General features: G+C 43.5%; 1 protein-coding gene across 7 annotated transcripts in view; it reads right to left on the bottom strand.

The window, feature by feature from the left end:
• The window catches only part of RORA (RAR related orphan receptor A), a 400,721-nt gene that overhangs the window by 65,812 nt on the left and 314,705 nt on the right, over positions 1-20,204 (bottom strand). The window contains exon 1 of one of the 7 annotated variants that reach the window (XM_066196615.1): positions 544-752. The exons of the other annotated variants lie outside the window; for them this stretch is intronic. Within the exon in view, the coding sequence (XP_066052712.1) occupies positions 544-574 (31 nt within the window). The 5' untranslated portion in view covers positions 575-752. Of the gene's footprint in view, positions 1-543; positions 753-20,204 lie in introns of those variants that run through there. 7 annotated transcript variants of the gene reach the window in all.

Raw genomic sequence — 20,204 nt, 5'->3', positions numbered from 1 at the left:
GAATCCGCAAGAAGAGAAAACTCCAGGTTTAGAAAAAAAAAATAATCGCTAAGGAACTCTGGTCTTTCCTTTTATTCCAAAGCCTCTGAAAGATGAGCAGCTGTCTGAAGACGGCATTTTAGCCCTAGCAGCTACCCAGAGGATGCTGCACGTCCTTCCCTCTTTGCTAGAGTCAGATTTTAGAGAAGGCGTTTTCTTCCCGGGTTTGCAGAAAGCCCGAGCACATCTGGTCTCGGCTCCGAGCGGCTCCAGGCGCGGCACCGCAGCCGCAGCCTCAGCCTGCCCAGCGCCGCGCTGGCGCTCGGGCTCTCCCCCTCTAACTTGCAGGCGCGCCGGGAAGCGCGGCGGCTCCGCGGCGCTCCGCCGGCACCGAGCCGGGGCCGGAGCCGCCCGTGCCCCCGAGAGCCGCCGAGAGCCGCCCGCCGCCCGGCCCCGCACGGCCAGCGCCGCCCCGGCCGGGCAGGGAGCGGGGCTGGAGCCGAGCTGGAGCCGAGCGGCGGCCCCGCTCCCCGCCCGGCCGGGCTCGCCCGCGGACGCGCCTACCTTTCATCGCGGCGAGCACAACGCACATCATTTGTCGGCGGCGAACGGCGGGGAGCGGAGCGGAGCGGAGCGCGGCGGGCAGGAGGCGGGGAGGGGAGGCGGGACGGGCCCTCGGCGTGAAGCACCGCCGCCGCCTCAGCAGCAGCCGCCGCCGCCCGCCAGCGGAGAGCCGCGCCGCGCCGCCATCCCCCGGCCCATATGAGGCTCCATGTGACCCGCTGACACGGAGCCAGCCCCGGCCCCCCGCCTTGTTTACACCGCTCGGCCCGGCCCTTCCCCTCCCGTCCCCTCCCCTGCCGGCGCCGAGGGGCGGTCACGGGGCGCGCCCGGCCCGCAGCACCGCCCCCGCCGCCCCGGGGCCGCTCCGCCCGGCCCGGCACGGCACGGCCCGGCACGGCACGGCCCGGCACGGCACGGCCCGGCCCGGCCCGGCCCGGCACGGCACGGCACGGCACGGCACGGCACGGCAGGTGCTGCGCGGCGGCGGCGGCAGCGCTCCCGCAGTGCCCCAGAGCGGCTCCCGGGCGTCCCTCGGGTCCCGGCCCGCAGACAGCCCCTCCGAAGTGTTGTTTAAAGTAAAAAATCACCCCATTGCCGCTACATCCTGGCACGACGCTCCGCACTTAATAGTCGTTGACTTGATCAAGCAGAGCAGCATTTACATTTTAAATCTGTCTGGTGATGGGTTCATGCATTCTTAGGATTTACTTGGAACGTCTGAAGCTTGATACCACTGCTGGAGTTTTCATCCACTCTATAGCATCAGATGTCACTGTACTGTCAGTTTGTGAGATGAAGTTTTGCATTCACGGATATACACGTATCCACACTACAGGAGGCATAGCGCATGACTGAACACACATACAGACACAAAAATAATCCAACCTATTAAAAACCCCCCACACTTCGCCGAAAATTGCATTAACAAAACCAGTATTTTTTTCCAATTCCTGTCTTAGCCACCGGAATAACCTGTCACAACATATAAAACCACAGCAAAAAAAACTGATGCATCACAAGCTGTTTAAGAGGGGACAGAATATACCATTTAATCTAATTGAATCAGAAGTATAAGCATTTAATGAAAAGGAGGGAAAATAGTTACAAACAGAAGCCAGAGGAACCATCTTAATATTTGAAACAAAGCCCTATATTTTGAAAGCCTTTATGAGATGAGGACACTGAAACAATCTACTATTAAATGTCCCTTAATGGCTAATTCTTACCTATTCCTTTAATGAGTTATTAATACAGTATAATATTATTTAAGTGTGATTTGATCCACGTGTACTTACCATTCGTCAGTCTAGTCATTCAAGCCCCATTAATGCAAAATACTGACTTAAATTTTCCTTATTAAAAAAAACCCAAAACCACTCCATATTAAAACATTAAAAATTCCAAGAGCTAATCTGCTGCAGCAGTGTAAATTTAGCATCTGTATTTGCCATCCTTACATTAAGCCATTCCTACCAATAGCACGTGTATAGTGAGATACTGCTCAGGAAATTTACAGTGGCAGACCTGGTCCCAGATGGGTTTGTGCTCATGAGTTTTATCTGCAGCACAGGCTGTAAAGTTGCAATGTGCTGCACAGAAACCTTACAGGGCATTCTGGACTGAATCAAGTCCCACTAGCAGCGGTGCTCAGAGCTCTCCAGAGCCTGGAAGATGCTGCTTTTACACACGGGCCAACTGTGGAATTTAGTTGCAGCCAGAAAGCTTGGAGCGTGCACAGGAGAAAAGAGTGATGTCTTAATGTATTGTAATGTGGAGTTAGATCTTTGTAAACATTTTCCTCTGACACAGCAAGTAATGTCAGACCCATGGCCTGAAAAATGTCACAGTCCATTAGCACTAGTTGTCTTGTCAGACATTTAACCTTAAGGTACACAGCATTACATTATTACTGATCTGGATTTGTTTCCAGTCCAGCTGAAATGCAACTGGTAATCTGGAATGACATCTGATGTGCTAAACGGCTTCAATAATAAGCAGATGACACAGATTTGCATCCTTACAAATGCCTTACAAAGGCTGCTTCATAAAGTTATAGATTTGTCATCAGGCATTTTAAGTGAGAAGAGCATACCCAAAATAGTTTATTATTTGTTATCAATATCCCACCTGAAGGCTACTGACTTTTGAATATGTAAACACATCCATTCGCACTTGGGCTTTCTGTCTCAGATGGACCTCATTATGGAAACTCCATCCAAAATCCATTTCCTTCCCCATTTACCAAACTTCTGCGATAGTGAAAGTCTCACTGGAGTTCAGACACCGTATCAGTGTCAACACAATGTGCCAGTCGAATAATACTGAGCTGAGTATTACAGTACACTTGACAGGCAATTGCTCTCACTGTTTGTGCAGCAGGGTTTCATTTGACTGATAGGAATGCTTCCCAGCTTCCAGAAGCTTGTTGTCTATCCTGCTTGTTCCTTAAGCTTTTGATAGATACCCAGGAAACACCACAAGACTGCAAACTTTTCACGGGAGTGAGGAACTACACCTCAGGGTACACTCAGTTCTTGCCTTGATTTCTGCATTCAAAGACCTCCTGAAGATGTGAAATGTATTCATTAATGGTTCAGAGTGAGCAGTGGCCCACAAACAGACCCTGACCACAGCACGAGCTCATCCTTTGAGCCACTGTGGGACAGCCTGAGCACACCCAAACATCCAGGAACTACAAACGTTAGATTGCTGCTAAAGGGATGGGAACAGACTGGGGAGCCTTGTCAAGTATTGTTCTGTGTTGTACTGATATAAAAGGTGTTCAGCTTGGCAGCCTAACCACAAGCCTCTGCAACCATCTGAGGGAAACAACTGTTTCTAGAAATCTTTTCAACCCTGCTGCAAAACAGAGAAGCGTTAAATTGCTAACAGAGAAAGGGGAAACACCTATGGTGGCTGTTAGCACTGCTAATGCAAGAGACAGTACTAATTGAGTATTCTAAGCACAGGACAGAAAACACTGAGAAGCTCTCCTCCTCCTCCACCTCTGTTTAAACCTACTGAGCAAAGTAATAAATTCAGCTTCCAAGATGAACCAACAACTACTCCTGACTATTTGTTCAAGGACGTCCCCAAACAGAAGGAGTTTAAATGCAACTAATTAAACGAAGATGTTTATGCTGCTCTGACTTGAAATGTGAGTGGGGAGCATTTCTGCAGACTGTTGGGTCATGTTTTGCATTCTTGCCTAAGTAAAGCTGCACAGTTAGGCTTAATTTAGGAATAATTTTGAGACCTCCTTATCACTAAAATTTAAGATTTGAATAATAAATATGGGGCACAACCGCCACCCTTCTTCACTACCTAGCATTTGGGAAAAAAGCAATCTTAAAAAAGGAAATGTGTCACGTAATCACTCCCTGTCTGAAGGAGGTTTAGCCACACAGGGTTGTTATGAAGCTGAAGCTGTCAAACCACTCTGAGGTACAGCATTTACCCACTGCTCTATCACTGCTCCAGACACAACTGCGTGCAAACCTCTTGCAGGGCAAGGGCTGCATGCTGCATTCTCCCATGGAGATGGAAAACCTACTTACTGGGAAGGAAATGTGATACAAGAACACTTCAATAAATCATCCAGAGCCTCCACATTTTCACCTTTAACAAAGACAGCTTCTTCACTTTTTTTTTTTTTTTTAATTACCTAGAGCTAGTTTTATGTAGATGTTTTCACTTTAAAAGTGGGCTTAGACTGGCAATATAAATCAACATAATCATGCATATTTTTAATTGTTTTTCTGTAGTCTTCAGAGGCTTGCAATGAAATAAGTTCTTTAAAATGTTTAGGAAATCTTATATTGATTCAAATAGGCAGCAGTAACATTTAGAAATGCTCAAGTACTTTTCAGGACCTCAAACACCTATAGAAAATGTTGAAAATTTCTTTTCAATATTTAAAGAGCTCCTCTGAGGAGTTAAACTGTGCCCAGAGACGGTGACAACAGCTGCTGGTAAATGGGAAGAAGCAGGTGATACTGAAAGCAAAGCCTTTCTCCAATTGCAACCCAATCACATGTCCTACTATCAGGCGAAGCATTCAGCTCCCAGCTCATATTAGTGGTGCAGGTCTAGATGTGGCCAGAGTTTAAAACACACAACAAATTCTGAGCCTTAGAACACTCTGCTTTTGCCCTTTTGGCTTGTTACTCAACAATAGCCATGTGTGAAACCATGCAGGTGCAGCGATCACAACATCCTTGTTTACCAAATACACCCAAAACCAAGAGTAGGGAAACTGCAGCTCTAGATAATCTTTAAAAACACAATCCTGTCCACCCTTTTGGCAATCAATTTTTAAGTGGCTTCTAACTGATATTTGCAACACCCCCAAAAAGAAAATGACTGCTCCCTAGCACATATCCCCCTCTAGATTTAGTGGTATTTTAGTCTTCATTTATTTCTAGCCCTCCAAGTAGCACACTGTCGAAGATGAATCTAACTGAGGTTGTCCTCATTAAGTTGCCTCTTTTCATCTATTTAAAACTGCTACTATGCTGACCCTGCAATCATTCCATTTTGCTTCAGACAAAATCCCTGCCTCAGTTCCTGCTGAGGAGGTGTGCTTTTGTGCCATGTGGGCCTACAGCTATACGTCTTAATCAAGTCGTTTCAGAGACAACTCCACAACTCCCAATTAGGTCCATTGCTATCCCCAACTGTTGAACTGCTTGCTGTGCTTTGCCAAACAGCTGCTGCAGTTCTGCACCTGGTGAAATGAAGTATGAGTTGACAAAATGTTTTGGGGTTCATCTGGATGAAAGGTAAGTCCAAAGTCATTATTATCAGCTAGGCATGCTGATGGTAGCAAAAGATTTTAAGGACCTAATCAACTGCATTTTCACCCAGCTTCCTCTCACCTTGAAGTCCCTTGAAAGGCTATCATATTTGCCGCTTTTCAGAATCTAAGGTAACAGCAGTACACTTTGGAAACAAAGTGATTAGAAAGATGAGATTATCACCAATTCGTCATCTGCCACCAACTGCAAGTGGGGCCATGGAAAGAATACAAAGTTATCAAGAAGCAGATCAAACTGCACTTGGTAGCCTCCCCCTTTTGTCTACACCTAAAAGGGCACTATGAAGGGACTGGCATTGGATTACTGATCCCGCTGCCACTGCACAGTCCCTGTTTGATCTCAGAGAGATTCTCATTTATAAGGTTTTGAAGGATCAAATCTTCCTGCAACATCCTGGCGTTTAGGTTGCCAAAAAGCAGGAACTGTTTGAAAGCTGTTGGAGCTCTCTTTCTCATGCATAATCTTACCAGGGTATTTGGCCAGTGTTGCTTGCCAAAAATTGCAGCTATGTATTGTTTAGGTGGGGAAAAGTCATCAGACAGCGTATAAACCAACTGCTGATTGGCAGCAGCACAAAGAACAGCAAGATACTAATTATCCTCGAAGAAGTTATTATTAGACTTTTGTTTAAGGATCCTTGCCATATAATATTTTTTTCAGAATAAACAGGCTCTCCAAAGAACCACCTTTTCCTCTAAATCAACCGAGAGAGACTCATGCTGGTTGTAGTGGAACATCTTCAGTGTGTTTTAGAATCTTCAGAAGTGCTTTTGTTCCTTATCACCTTGGTGTAGGCTTCCGTGGCACCGAGTGGGCAAAGCTGCTCAGTCCCCACCTGAGCATCCTGCTGGTGCCAGATGAGAGCAGATGCCTGCACGCGGACATCCTGTCAGCTGGACACTGAGAGTAGACAGAACCCTCTAAGCGCTTTGGTTCTTTTCTGAAAAATATCTTAGCAGTATTAGAAAAGATCTCTCTTCCCTAAAAAGCCTTTGGTCTATGGTGTTTTTATTCAATTTTATGGGTAACAACTGGGTTTCACAAAGTGTTAGGTCCATTTCCCAAACTTTTGTGCATACAGCCATTTGCAGAAGCACTGCAATGCTCACAGGGATGCCCAAGACCAGCCCGGGGCATTTGCTACCCCCAGCAAATTTATGACTGACCTGACTACTGATTTTAGATCATTAGCCAGTTATATACCAGGGAGAAGTAACATGTTGTTTCCATTTTTTTCATCCCTTTCTGCCCTCTTCTGCATCACAAGGGATAGCCAAGGCAGGAGAAATGGCAGTAGTGAGCAGAGCACGAGATGAAGTGAGACAGGTTTCCTGCTCAGAATCTTCCTCACAAATGTGTCTGGCCAGATGCAGCATCAAGAAGGAACCCTGGAGTTTTCTGGCCTTTTCCTTTTTCTGATGAATAGTTCAACAATCAAGATGATATGGGCATATCCCAGTGGATCCTCTGCCACTCCGTGTGCCATGGGCATTCTTAGCAACTTCAGCCTCTTTGTTTCCTTGCTGCTTATGGCAATGCTCTCATCTGTTGAACAAACGGAATGCTTCAGCTACTCTTAAGAATAACCAGAGAAATGTAAGCCTACAGCCAGCCAAAGCTGTGCCTTCTGCCCATAAACCCTGGAAATGGTGTCTAGGCTGAGCTGCCAGAGAACAATTGAAGCCGTCTCACATACGGGATGAGGGTGTTCCACACATGGAATTTGTGCTGCACCCACTCCCAGATTGAGCAGAAGTCACCCGAGAGGAGCTGTAAATATGCCAACATTTAAATGGCTTCATGTCACGCCCAGTGACAGTCAAACCTCCCTCTTACACTATATGAGACCAGCAAGCAAACTTTGCCCATTTTCAACAATGCGATTAAGAATGTGACATGAGTGGGACCCAAGCTGTGCTGGGCACTCAGAGAACTAATACAGAAATTATTTTTCTTTCATGGAAAGTGGAAGCATCTGTCCAGTCAAGCAAACCAAGCAATGGTTCTGCGTTATGAAATTCTCTTTTTCTAACTATTGATGTTTCAGTTGGTAGTGCCATATGTCAACAGTGGCTTTATTCTCACATTTCAAGTACAGCTTTCAGGACAGGATTCATCTAAGTTGACACAGTCTGATCAGCAGCCTATTTCCTGCTCCTGTGAGCATATACCTTATTCATACAGCTTTGCACTATAGAGTCTTTGTGCTATTACAGTAAAAATTTTAAGATCTTATACATTTTCTATGTCATAATACAAGCTTAGAACCAGACATGCTTTCTAGGACAATTAAAATTCCGTGTTGGGACTCTTTCCAGAATTAACTCTTCAAGCCACAGTTATAATGGCTTCTAAGCCTGTCTGACCCTCTCTTTTCCAGCACAGTGCTTAATGGGGGGGATAAATACTTCAGTATTTTCTCCAGACCCTCCTCAGATTAATACCACAGAACAGAAACACTGGCAAACTCTGATCATGTACGAGTAGATCATTGCTAATTTCTCTCATTTCTCACTTCAAACTTTGAAGCCACTTCAGCAGCCTTCACTCCTGATGTCTTCCTCCACAGCACCATTACATTCTTGAAATTATCGAAGAAAATTCATTACTTCTGATTCCATTAGTAAAAAATAAATGGCAGCTGATTATGGCTTTTAAGGCTTCAACTTTAAAGAAAACATAAACTTTAATGATCTATTTTCAGAAGTCAATACATCTTCAACTACTGCGCTTCAAACAAACGAAACACTGCATACCTACTTAGAGTGATAAATAAACAATGATACAGTTCCTGGGCATGAAATCCGTACAGATAATTCCTTTGCATAATTCTGATTATTAGACATGATAACGTGACACTGTTGAAGGATACTAGACTTTAATAGAAGCAAAATAATAAGATGATTCACTTACAAAGGAAGGTAATTATTTGAGAGCACTGTTTTGCTAATAATCACCAAGTTCAGAGAACACCTGCACAGAACCATCTTTCCCTTTGGAAAGGGGAGTGCAGTATTCTAAGCTGATAAATTTGATTACAAAGCAGAGCACATAGAGCAGAACACCTAGAGAGAATCATCTATTGCTTCATCTAAAATTGGGGTTTATAATCTGCATTTGTATTAATTTAACTCATGACAGTAGTTTTTTTATCTTGTTTAGAAGGTAAAACAGGAAGGATTTAGAAACCTTCTTATTTTCTGTTTTAGTAATTTGATCTGAGCTACTAGCACTTTCTTGATAAGAATCATTTTTAACTTAAAATTTAAACCTTATTAGCATACACCAGTCTTATAGAAAAGAAAGTGCCAAGCATTTTTCACATAGGCACATCATTCCTGATTATTTCAATTCCATTTGAAAGGATCTTTGACAGGGCTACTGCAAGGCTTGTCAAAGAACAGGGAAACATTATGATATTCTTTCCCCATATCCCTTTCCAGAGCATGAAATATGAGGGACATTTCTAACAGAATCAAGGCTAATTTAAGAGCTGTTAATCTTTACTTTAAGGCTGCTGTAGCTGGGGAGGTTACCTCCAGCACAGGGCAGCTGCTCTTCAGCACACTTCTCTAGCCAGGTTCTGTGACATACACCCCTGCTCTTAAAACACAAACTTCCTCTCTCCAAAGCCCACGTACTGCAAGCGTGTACTCTACAAGCTGCAATTAGCAGAGACACTTGAATTTCAATACTGGATTGTTTGGGTTTTTACGTGTCCAATAATTCAACAATGCTTTTAATGATTCTATTCATTTCTTAGCTAAAGGACAAAACATTCGGGTTTTTTTTAACTGACTTCTGAAAGTCATTAAAAAAGTCTTTACTGACTTTTTTGGGGGTCTGTTTCTACAAATCAGTGCTTTTGCTATTTTCAGAGTCATTTATCTGCTCTCTGGCATGAACTACTAACATCCACCTGCATTTTCAGTAAAAGTCCATCATCAGAGCTGCTATACTTCACATTTGTTCAACAAAGTACTACAATTACACAATCCACGAGAAGCTGCATGCTAACAGCAGGTAAGGTAGAGCCTTCTGCACCCATCTGAGCTGTCCTGCTGAAACCACTCTCACACTTGTGGGATGAACAGCCTGCAGCCAGTATGTTGGGGCACGGACTCTATACAAAAGAACCAGGTGTTCTGCAATACCTGCAACAGGCGAGGACTTGCCAAGTGAAACTGAGAAGTGTACGAGCCTGGGTATGAAACAGTGAAAAATTAAATACCTGCCAAAGAATGAAAAACTCAAGAAAATAACTACTCACAGAAGTAGGAAGAAAATTAAAAAAATAAAATACGTGAAAGACAAAAAAGAGTGTACAAAATCAAGGAATGTTAAGTTTCTCTTATTCACCAGAATTCCCGCAGCCAGAAGCTCCTGTCCAGTTCACTGATCAAAGTGCCAGCCTGCCCACTGCTGAGGACAAGGCAGATCAGGGGTGGAAAGGAGCACATGATTAAATGGCTGCAATGCGCTCAATGAATGGATGGCACCGTTCTTTAACAAATTAGAGATGAAGGGAAGCTGGAACACTTCTAACAGAAGAGCACTTCAGAAGGAGGTGAAAAAGAACTGAAGTTCAGAGATATTGATGAGTTCTGCACCCAAATGCAGAGGGAGGAAGCTTCTGAAGCACTGTTATATGTCAAGACATTTAATATCATACAAATTGAACAGAAAGTGATATCAGGAGAACGACCAATGTGAAACAGATAAGGTATGGCAAACGACCACAATGTGAAAAATCGAGAGGACTTATGCTATTGTTACCCAGAAGTCATCTTCATTTTTCCTCACAACCTTCTGCTTAATAATTTTGAAAAATCATAGAGGAGAGGCATATGGTAAAAATCAAAGGATATTCTGATAGAAGCAATTACTTAGGGATTACATTTTCCCGTAGCATGTCCCTGAACAACATGAAACACTAGACAACTCCTTCTGAGCCTCAGTTTGGAGGGAATGAGAAAATACAGTATTCCCTGTGACAGCTTCTTGACTCTCCTCAGTATCCGGGCTGCATCTGCTCCATTTCCATTCAGTACAGAAGGGAAACAGGGACAAGCAGCAAATGGCGCTAACAGAACCCGAAAGCTCTGACTCCAAGTCATAAGCACTGCAGGAGAGCTCAGGAATGCTCAGCAATGCCCAGGACAGAAGAGACACAAGCAGCAAGTGCAGGCAGCTGCCTTCGTAGTTAGGTGCCTGTGGTGGGTCTGCCAGCATCCCACAATTTGCTGTAGATCCCACAGCAAGGGTCACCAAATCCTGCCGGCAGGGCCACCCTATTCAGTGAAAGCAACTGCATTGGATTCTGGAACTGGGAACTTTTCCCCAGCACGAGGAAGGAAAACTGGAGGTAATTCCAGCTCCTCAATATCTTTGTGCATTTACAGTCAAGGTCTTGGAGTCCCCTCTGGAAAGGAGAGAAATTACACAAAGCCCTGTCCCTAGAGACTCCTGAGGATCTCTGAGGAGAGTGTTGAGAGAAGGGAGGAGTTATCCCTCCTGGGGACTCCGTGCCTGCTTTTCCTCAGGACTCCAGGCCACTTTGTTCAGAAGGCAGGATCAGCTGAGGGGGTCCATGGACCCTCCCAACCCACAGGAGGCTTCCAGGTGGGCATGGACCTGGGACAGGGAAAAGACACCATTCCAAAGCTCAGGACATTTTACTTCTTTCTTCCCAATCTTGTCTTCCTTGCTTCATCTGTATAAATGTTGGTCTTGCCATACAGCATTCAAAGCTACACAAAAGTATTTGTTCCATGTTAGACTTCTCTATGCAGGGCTGGTACTCTGCAAAGAGCAATACGTGCAGTTTCATGAGAGGAATTAAGTGCATTATTTTCACCTCCACACACTTTAGCCCTTCCTCTTTAGCTGTCTAGTGATCCCAAACTGAAAACATGCCAAGGCATTGCAATATAAATGCTTCATTGGTTTTGTCAACCAAATAAGAAAACAAATGTATTCAGGCAATCACTATGTTTAAATTAAGCCTGAAAAACATTTAACAGTACTAAGAAGGAAAAAATACACTGAATTTTTATATTATGAAATTGAAAGGAAAAATTTATAAAGCCTATTTAAGAAAATAACCAAAAAGACAAAAAAAACCCCCCAAAAAACCCTGAAAGACACAAACATCAAAACAAAACAAAAAAACCCAATGCAGTTTCCTTGACACAAGACCTCTTTCTCATATCTGCCCCCTAAAATCCATGCAGGATCAGTGATCTGTATGATAGAGGAGGCAGTTGGGGTTCACCTGGGGATTGCAGCCAGCATGGTGATCATAGCCAGGCCTGCCCTTTTCCTAAGTGAAAAAGCAAAACCTGTAACTTTGGAGGTGCACCACCAATACTTGGTGAGCACTGATGATCACACAACCATATCATTACATATTGCCACAGATATTTCTCCTTCTTTAAAGGCTCAGATCCTTGTTATCACTACTTGCACTGCTAATTATTTCCCACCCAGCCACTGAGGTGCTTTGCACATTTGTTTTCTCATGAAAATAGAAGGACAACTTAAGGAAGGACCAGCTTGGCATTAGTTGGTCCTACCAATACTATGGTACTTTCTTGGTAATTTTTTCATGTGCCATGATACTGAGTAGGACACAATCATCCAAAGCTGTGAAATAATGAATAATCTGCCATATTTCATATGCTTGCTGCTGGAGATGTGAGACATTACTGATGTGATCCAAAATCCAGCAAAGACATAGAAACAAGCTTCAAAGACACTGGTAGCAGGAGTAGCAGAATACCTGTATGTTCTCACTCTGCTAAGTCAGGTGAAAAATCTGACTAGAAATAGGCCTAATTATTCTCCCAGCTGATGAAGATAAGGTAATCGATGGGCACGGACTGGCAAAGGCAGCACGAGAAGAACTGCTGGACTATAGAGGGTTTACAGGAGCAAGGATCAGGATACACAGCACTGCAGTATCTTGGTGCTCAGTGTGCTGTCATAAAAACCCAAGCCAAACACAACTAGGTCACATCTGAAAGCATGTCTTGCCTTTTTAAAGGATATCATTAGTTTACTTCCAGGTTATTATTTTTCCCTTATCACTGGGACAAATCAATATTAGCATGAATATCGTTATTCCTTTATGGTGAGCTTTGCCAAAGGGGATGAGCGGGAGCGCTGCGCTGTGGTTTCCCCGCTGGCATTAGGCTGTGCTGCAGGATGTGCAGTGCTCCATAGTGTGCGCACAGCCCTCCTGCATGTGCATGTCAGCTGCATCCCTCAGAGCTGCACTTGCAGCTGGGGCTCGCAGGGAAGTGATGCTCCAGATCCCTGCTCCAAAGACACGCGCAGAAATGAGGGGCAGGACTGCACCCACTGCCTGATTTCATCAGGTCTCTCACTGAGTTTCTCTTTCTAAACTGGAATTGCTGGGTTAGGGGAGTGCTCCTCCATAGCTATGGAACCAACCCTGTGCTGGCAGTGTCATGGTTGGTGTTCAGGTTCAGCAGACAGGAACAAAGGGCTCCCTGAATAACTGTGGTGCACCATCTTCCCCTCCCTAATTCTCATAACAAACGTGGCGGCGGTGTCTGGACAAAACAAGTTTAAAAGAGGCAACACAGAGAATACAAAAGCTTCCCATCACATCACTCTAGGAAGTTTGGAAAGCATTAATTTTTTCAACAGTAAATACCAACCAATCCTTCCTCCTGGTTTCTGCATGGCTAAATATGGATCCTCATTTGCTGTCTCAGCATATTTTGTTCAAATGTAAGTATGATAAAATAATTTGAGGACTAAGACTTAAGATCAGAAACCTAGCAATGTGTTATGTGTTTCATGAGGTGTCAGATGGCCTCTAATGGAACATTTGGCGTAGAATTCAAACAGATCTGAGGTTGTAAGAGTTATTCAACAGTGAGCTAATGAGAGCACTCCTTTATAAAATGAAGAACTGCAGAGTACTTTTTATTGAACCGTACGTTTTTTGAAAAGCATTTACTATGGAAACCAAGTTTTATGAAAAGATCCAGAATATGAGGAAAACCACAGGTATGGCATCTGAACCAGCTTTCTGACCAGAGAAAAAGGAATTTTAAAGCCTGGTGGTAGGGGGTGATTGGATAGGAAGATAAAGAATCCCTGTTTAACAAAAGCAATGTTGAAGCTTGCAGTTTTTAGTGATAAAGAGCAAGCTGTTGCACTCCTCCTCTATATGCATTTCCCTGGCTTGAGAATATTTCATTATAGAGAGTTTTTCAAAAGACTGAGCCATTTCGAGTGGTTTTTTCACTCATCATAGGGAATTGTAAGCTCTGTGGTCATTTGCCTAGCTGACCTCCCTATAGAGAAGTGCTGGCATCAACGTTATAGAAAGTGAAGGAAATCAGCTCCACCAGGAATAGCTGGATGAGCCAGTGGAGGCACAAAACAGAAACTCTGCAGTGAACAGACCTGCTGCAGGCTCAGGAAACGATCACAAAGCAAGAGCCTTTCACCACTGGGAGCCCCAAACTTACAGATTGAACTGCCATGTACTAATAATTAATAAAACCCATCAGAACACGGATAAATGGGCTCTCACTGAGTAAGCACTCTCCTCCTCAGCTAACAACACTCTTTATACACCTGAAATGTGCTTTCATGTGCACACCTGGAAGGTGGTAATTTCTTTTGTTCTCTGCATCTGCAAAAACAGCTTCATGCAAAAGGCTTAGTAGTTACAAGGTCACAAAGGTGCACTACCCATAAGTACAGTGTCAAAATATGCATTTTATGAAGAAGGAGGAGGGGAAAAAAAAGCCCACTTAAGAAAAACAATCTACTGGGTTTGTATGTCAGATCTAGATGGAAAGCAAAAGAAAAGCAATTCCGCTTTGCAACTTCTTTTTAACCAGGTGAACTGAAAATCTGATGAGCTACAGATTTCAGTATTATATGCCCACACCCAAAGGGTGCACAAGGAGTGGAGAGGAACAGGACTGCATGTTCTTTTTTCAAATTGCAGCTATTATCTAATATGCCAGTAGAAACACTTCCCGCAATAATGATATGCATGCGCCTCAAAAGCTGTTTATTTGGCAACCTTGATGTAGACTCCACTGAAGTATTGCCTGGCATATCTCCTTGCTAGCTTATTGCAATGATTTAGGCAAAAAAACCCCAGAGCCATCTTCTGTCCGCATTGTAAGCATGGCAAAAACCAAGCTAGGATTGTCATTCTCCGGATGAATTTACGTAGCTTTAGAACCACTGACTGTTTACATGGATGACACAGACTGAAGTGTTTGTCCTGCATCACAATACTCTTAAGTGAAGACAGCTGGATTCTATTCTACCAGGAACATCAATCAATAGAGCTGCCAACTAAATTCAAATGAGGAAAGCAGTTATCATTGAAAAAAGTCAAAGAAGAGGCAGAACTGGATGCAACTAGATCACAGATTGTGTTTTAAAAAGTTAAAAAAAAATCCACAACTACTTGCAAATTGAATGAATTTGACGTGAAAGGAGAACAAAAATACTGCACTTGGAGTTGCCAAAGAGAATAATGGCTCCAGCAGTAACGTGAGCAATTCTTTTCCACCTTCACTAGGCTGGGAGGAAGCAGACAGTACCTTTTGGGTGCTGTGTTGCTCCTGGGGTTTCTGCAGACCAGGCCTGCAAGCTTTCCATGGAGTTCAGAGAACACTTCCTCTTGCACATGATTTGCAGAAGACTTGGTTGCATTTATTTCAGATTACATCCAAAAAGCATCAGCACAGCCCTACAACTCTGGGTGTTGAGTTCTCCAGCTGGACATCCTGCAGGAAGGCTCTCAAACACCTTTGGCAAGTGGCCCCGATAGTGACGTGCTGGTTTCACTCATCTAGCAGAGAACTGCCCCAAACACTTCGGGGCAAACTGTTTTGGAAAGAGCCATGCTGTCGGAGCAGTTAAAAAATGATGTAAAACAAAATACTGCATTAAGCTTGCAGCTTAAGCAGGGAGTGAAACAGAAAATGTATTTCAACACACAAAAAAAGCTGGTAGGGATCTTCATATGTTTATCTCCTGCGGCTTCTCTTTGGGCCAGAAATGACCACAGCGCCAAACGCACAGCACATCAGTGATTACCCAGTGCTATTTATAATTCCCATGTGCCAAACAACTATGACAGAAGGCTCCCCATAAACTCCCTCATTTTCCATTTATAAATAATACACAGTTTGCTGAAAGGATTCCACAAATAGTAGCACTGCACATCTGCATAACATAGGAAACTCGGCAAATGTGCATTATTGGCAGGTTTTTAAAATACCTATAGGCGAGTTTGTGGTTTGTCTATGGCTGCATTTAGCACAGCTTGCATGATCCAATCTGTGCATATTCACTGGGTGTAATGTTACTCTATTTACATTACTAGCATATCCAAATATATTTTTGGGAGGGTAAAAAACTGAGGGAGTGGTGACTGAGTCAGGATCCCACATATTAGATTTCCATTTGGAATAGGTTTCTCAAGGCATCTAATTTCACTTGCAGCATTGTATGTCTGGGACTTCTCGACGTCTAATTGATGGAAAATATTATGTCTGTGTTTTTATCCAATTCCTAAAAGGCATTCCCTTTATATGGTTGTAAGTACTTTGGTCGGGTATGCCAGCAGACTTTTGGTATTGCCATACCAAAGCAAGCAGGCTGGATTTTCCATAATGGGCATAAATTCCTGCAGCTGCTGGCTCTTGGCTTTTTAAACTAGTGACAGTATGTCCAGCAATATACCCTTAAGCGTCAAAAAGTATTTGGAACATCGAGTGTTTGAAATTAATTTCCTAAAGGTCTGTATGGATCAAAAGAAATTCTTGAGTTAAGACTGAGTCCTGCAGGAACAAGGGAAAAGAAAAACAAAATATCAGGAAGTCTATTGCCAATTTTGACACGATGAGAAGCAATGAGAAACATCTACAGAGAAGCTTCATTTGTTAACACTGAGTCCCTGGTTGGGGAGGCATGTCAGAAAGAAGATTTTGCTAGAAGTAGATTTTTAATTTAAGTTTACAAGGATCACATTCGCTCCTGATTTATCTCCATCCAAACTGCACTTTACAGTAGGAATTACTTTGTCTCTGAACCATCAGACTGAAATCTGATTCTGCAGGAGAACGATCAGAAGGCCAGGGATGGGCACCTGCTTCATTATCATCCTCTTTCCAACTCAGACCAGCAGAATGTACCCAAGGGAGATAAATTACTCTGCAGAACTAGAATACAGCTGGCATGCCTCTGCTCTACGAAATGAATCACTTTGTCTGGACCTGGATCACAAAAAGGATCACTGAGAAAAACTGCTGATGAATTTAAAGGAAGTGGAAAACCAATGTCAATAGAAGATGTGTCCAGAAAAAGAAATGGATAGATCCACAGCACCAGTTTCAATTACAATTACCAAATGGTGTCTTTGAGGTTTACTTTGCTCCAGCTGTTGGCAGGGCCAGCACACAGTTCAGAGGGAGCTGTGGCATTTAGCTCCTTAGCAGGAGCTATCCTGCAGCTCAGTGATCCATCCAGACCTGCTGCTCTGATCAAGGCCCACCCACGCCACGGCAGATGAAAGAACACTCCAGCCAAGGTGCTCCCACTGCTGTTCAGCTCCAGAGAGGTAACAAACTGCTTACTCATAAATGACAGATCCAAAACCCGACCAACTTTTTGCATAAGTGGGAAATAAATTACATATGTGATTTCTGAAAACAAAGTTAGCAATTCTGGCTTTCTATTCACTTTGCTTCAGGAATGTACAATTCAAAAGCTGAGACTGTCAGAAGCTTGTGCTTAATGTTAAAATAAATATGGTTTATAGACATTGTTTGTAAGCTAACAATCCAGACATTATTTTGCTTATTTGCAAGCTAAGGATGGTATTGATCACATTAAGACAAGGGTTTAAGATCCTGCCATCGCTACAAGTAACTCTATTAACTGAGAGTGTAATGGCAGGACAGATTTTCCCTATTTTCAGTATTTATGGCATTGAAAGCTCCGAAGATTTACTGCTCAGGGAATGTCAGGATTTATTAACAAACCAAGAGTGCAAAAATTCTGTATTCCAGGAAGAAAGAACTATATGAAACTGCCATCTCCCACTTGCTGTACAATATAGAAAGAAATTCAATTAAACCCATGCAAACAAAGTTTCAGACACAAGAACAAAACCGAAGATGCTTTTGCACAAAAAAGAACAGCTCCTTTGGGAAAAGATGAATTCAATATACTTAACCTTTACATTCCAGAGGATTGCCAAATCATCTCACTTTGGCAAGGATTCTCATGTAAACAATCACCAATTAAATTAAAAATCTGGGAGAAAAATCTAATTACATTCCTTCTGGGAGTGACTTCTGTGGATATAAATCAAACGCCAGTGGAGGACAAGAACACAGTAACAATTCCTATAAATCCAAGGCTTACAGCCCCCAATCATCCAAGCCCATGCAGACCCTAAAAGCCAGTATCCTGTATATTCACGCAAGCTCCAAACATGCTTATACATGGAAGACAAATAGCACATCTAGTTCACTTATCAGCAAGGTTTCAGCTGGAACATGAAGAAAACAGTCCAAGACGCTGTGACACACTGAGTTGGAGCAGCCTGGATAATACACCCCACAGGAGACCAGGCTTACTGTAAGGAGCCTTTCATAGCCCATCATCACTGTGGGCTGCACTTGGCTTTTCACCAAGCTCTTCTGTGCCCTGCAACACTGAATCTGCAGTGCTGACTGCTGGAGATGAAGCAAAGGTTCTAAAGTTTATCTTAAAATCTATCAGCAGAGGGCATGGGAAGGAAGGGGGTTAGAGTTCAAAAGCAGGAAAGCTTTCCCCATCCAGGGAGTTCTTGAGTAACAGCTCTTGATTTGGCTCCCTGTCTTCATGGGACAAGGCCTGAGAGATCATAAGCCAGGAGAACACCAGGAGAGATGCATGCTTCTCCCAGATCCTTAGAGAGATAAAGTTAACTCCTATTCCAAAGGGCGCTGTGCAAGAAAAAAAGGCTTCTAGTTTGGGATGAACAGGGCCATGAGCAGTGTGGAGTGCAGCCTTTGACAGGTTCACTGGTTTGAGGGTGTGGGTGTGACGCCGTTTCTCCACATTTCCCTGGACTATGAGAGAAGAGATAACACCTGCGTTCGGTTTTTCTCCTTCAAACATGCTCTGAGTGGAATATACAGAGTGTTTCCTCATCAGCCCATCACACATGTGGCGAGCTCTTGGCACACACAACCAGCCTGTTTGCTCAAGAAAAACACACACACACCCATGCAAATACAGCCCGTGGCAGGTTTCTTCAATTATCATGTCTCAGTCTCTCATTGCAAACCCTCAAGAAATCCTAATTTATTCTGGCACTGTTGATTTGATACCGCCATTTTGCAGCTAGTGGACATCAGACAACTGGAATTAGATATGCCCTTGCCCAGGTCAGAGGAAAGTTTATGGCCAACTATGTTCTCATTAGCTTTCTGGCAGAGATTCTGGAACTATTGCTGGCCTGTACGTGCCTGCATTAGCAAATGGTGTGCATAATGTTCCTACCACATATCTAGCTGGAAGCTGTTCTGGCTATGGCTTCTGCCATTTTGAGTGTTAAACATGCCTTTGACAGGTTTAGGTGAAATTTTAAAAACAGTCTTGGGCAGACACACTCAGATAAATTCTACCTCAACTAATTTTGGTTCCAGTTCAAATAGGACCTTTTAAAAAGTCAGGACGTGTTTGGAATATCAGAAACCACATTAGTAAACTAAATTTTGCAACTTCTAAGCAATTAATATTTTGGTTAACAAGTCAGAGACCTTCAGACCCCATTTCCTTTCTGTGCATGTCAGTCAGGTTAACAAAACCCAGAGCAGAAAGGACGAATTGCCTGGCTCTGCGTTCATCTTCAATATTCCTGTCTCTGAGTCATTTACTTCTGCTGCTGACTTCACAGAATGCCAGTCCCATCATGAGCTAAGGCTGGCTTCAAAACACAGATGCACTGCGACTCAAACCTCAGGTCTGGAGAGGCTGTCAGGCACAGGAAATGCTTATCTGTATTATCCATTGATCCTCCTCAGCAGGACAGCAGTGTTACTCTCCTGTGAGTGTGCACGGGCCATTAAACTCCCCTGGGAGAGATTCATATTCCTGAGACACACAGGAAAACTTGTATCAAAGTGCAGCTGTGCGGTACAGATGGCAAGACCTGCAGAGGTAGGGCCAGGATAGTGCCTTTTTCTCTCAGTACTAGATCAGAAATCGATGTATCAAGAATAAATCCTCTCTTCTCTTCCAAAAGTTAGACTTGGGATAGTTTTGTTAAAGGAGAAAGGGACAAGTCTTGCAGAGAGATAATAAAACCAGGTGCTGCAAAGCGGTGAGTATTCTGCCTGCAGAATTCAGCCTCTTTTGGAAAGGTGCAGCACGTAAGAAAGTATGTTTAGGATGGGTCTGAGAGAGACACACACACAAGATGCTCTTCTGCCTGAATCTCTGCTGAGGAAACCTCTGTTTCCTTTGTAACCACCTCCCTCTTGCCACTTAACAAGTAGAATGACTGAGGAAGAGCAGCAACAATGCAGGAGCCATCTGAAGAGGAGGCAAGGGTGGTATTTAGACAAACCACAAGTTCTCATGTTCATTATCTTCTCACCAAATGAAGTCTTCTTACCCACCTGTGCATTGTTCTCATCCAGTTGCCCTACTTCTGTTCATTATGTAGCATTCATTAACTGGTCCTAGGGATAGCAATTGAGAATGAGTAATTATCTCCTTAGCAGAAAGAATAAGGGTCAGATTCTTAAAGGTGACTGCTGGAGGTTTAAAAAAATATAG

Source organism: Chamaea fasciata, unplaced genomic scaffold (assembly GCF_029207755.1).
Source record: "Chamaea fasciata isolate MVZ Bird 193981 ecotype frontalis unplaced genomic scaffold, bChaFas1.0.hap1 SCAF_14, whole genome shotgun sequence".
Taxonomy (NCBI): Eukaryota; Metazoa; Chordata; class Aves; order Passeriformes; family Sylviidae; genus Chamaea; species Chamaea fasciata.
Note: the sequence above shows the minus strand (reverse complement) of the source record. Positions and strands in the feature narration are given on the sequence as shown.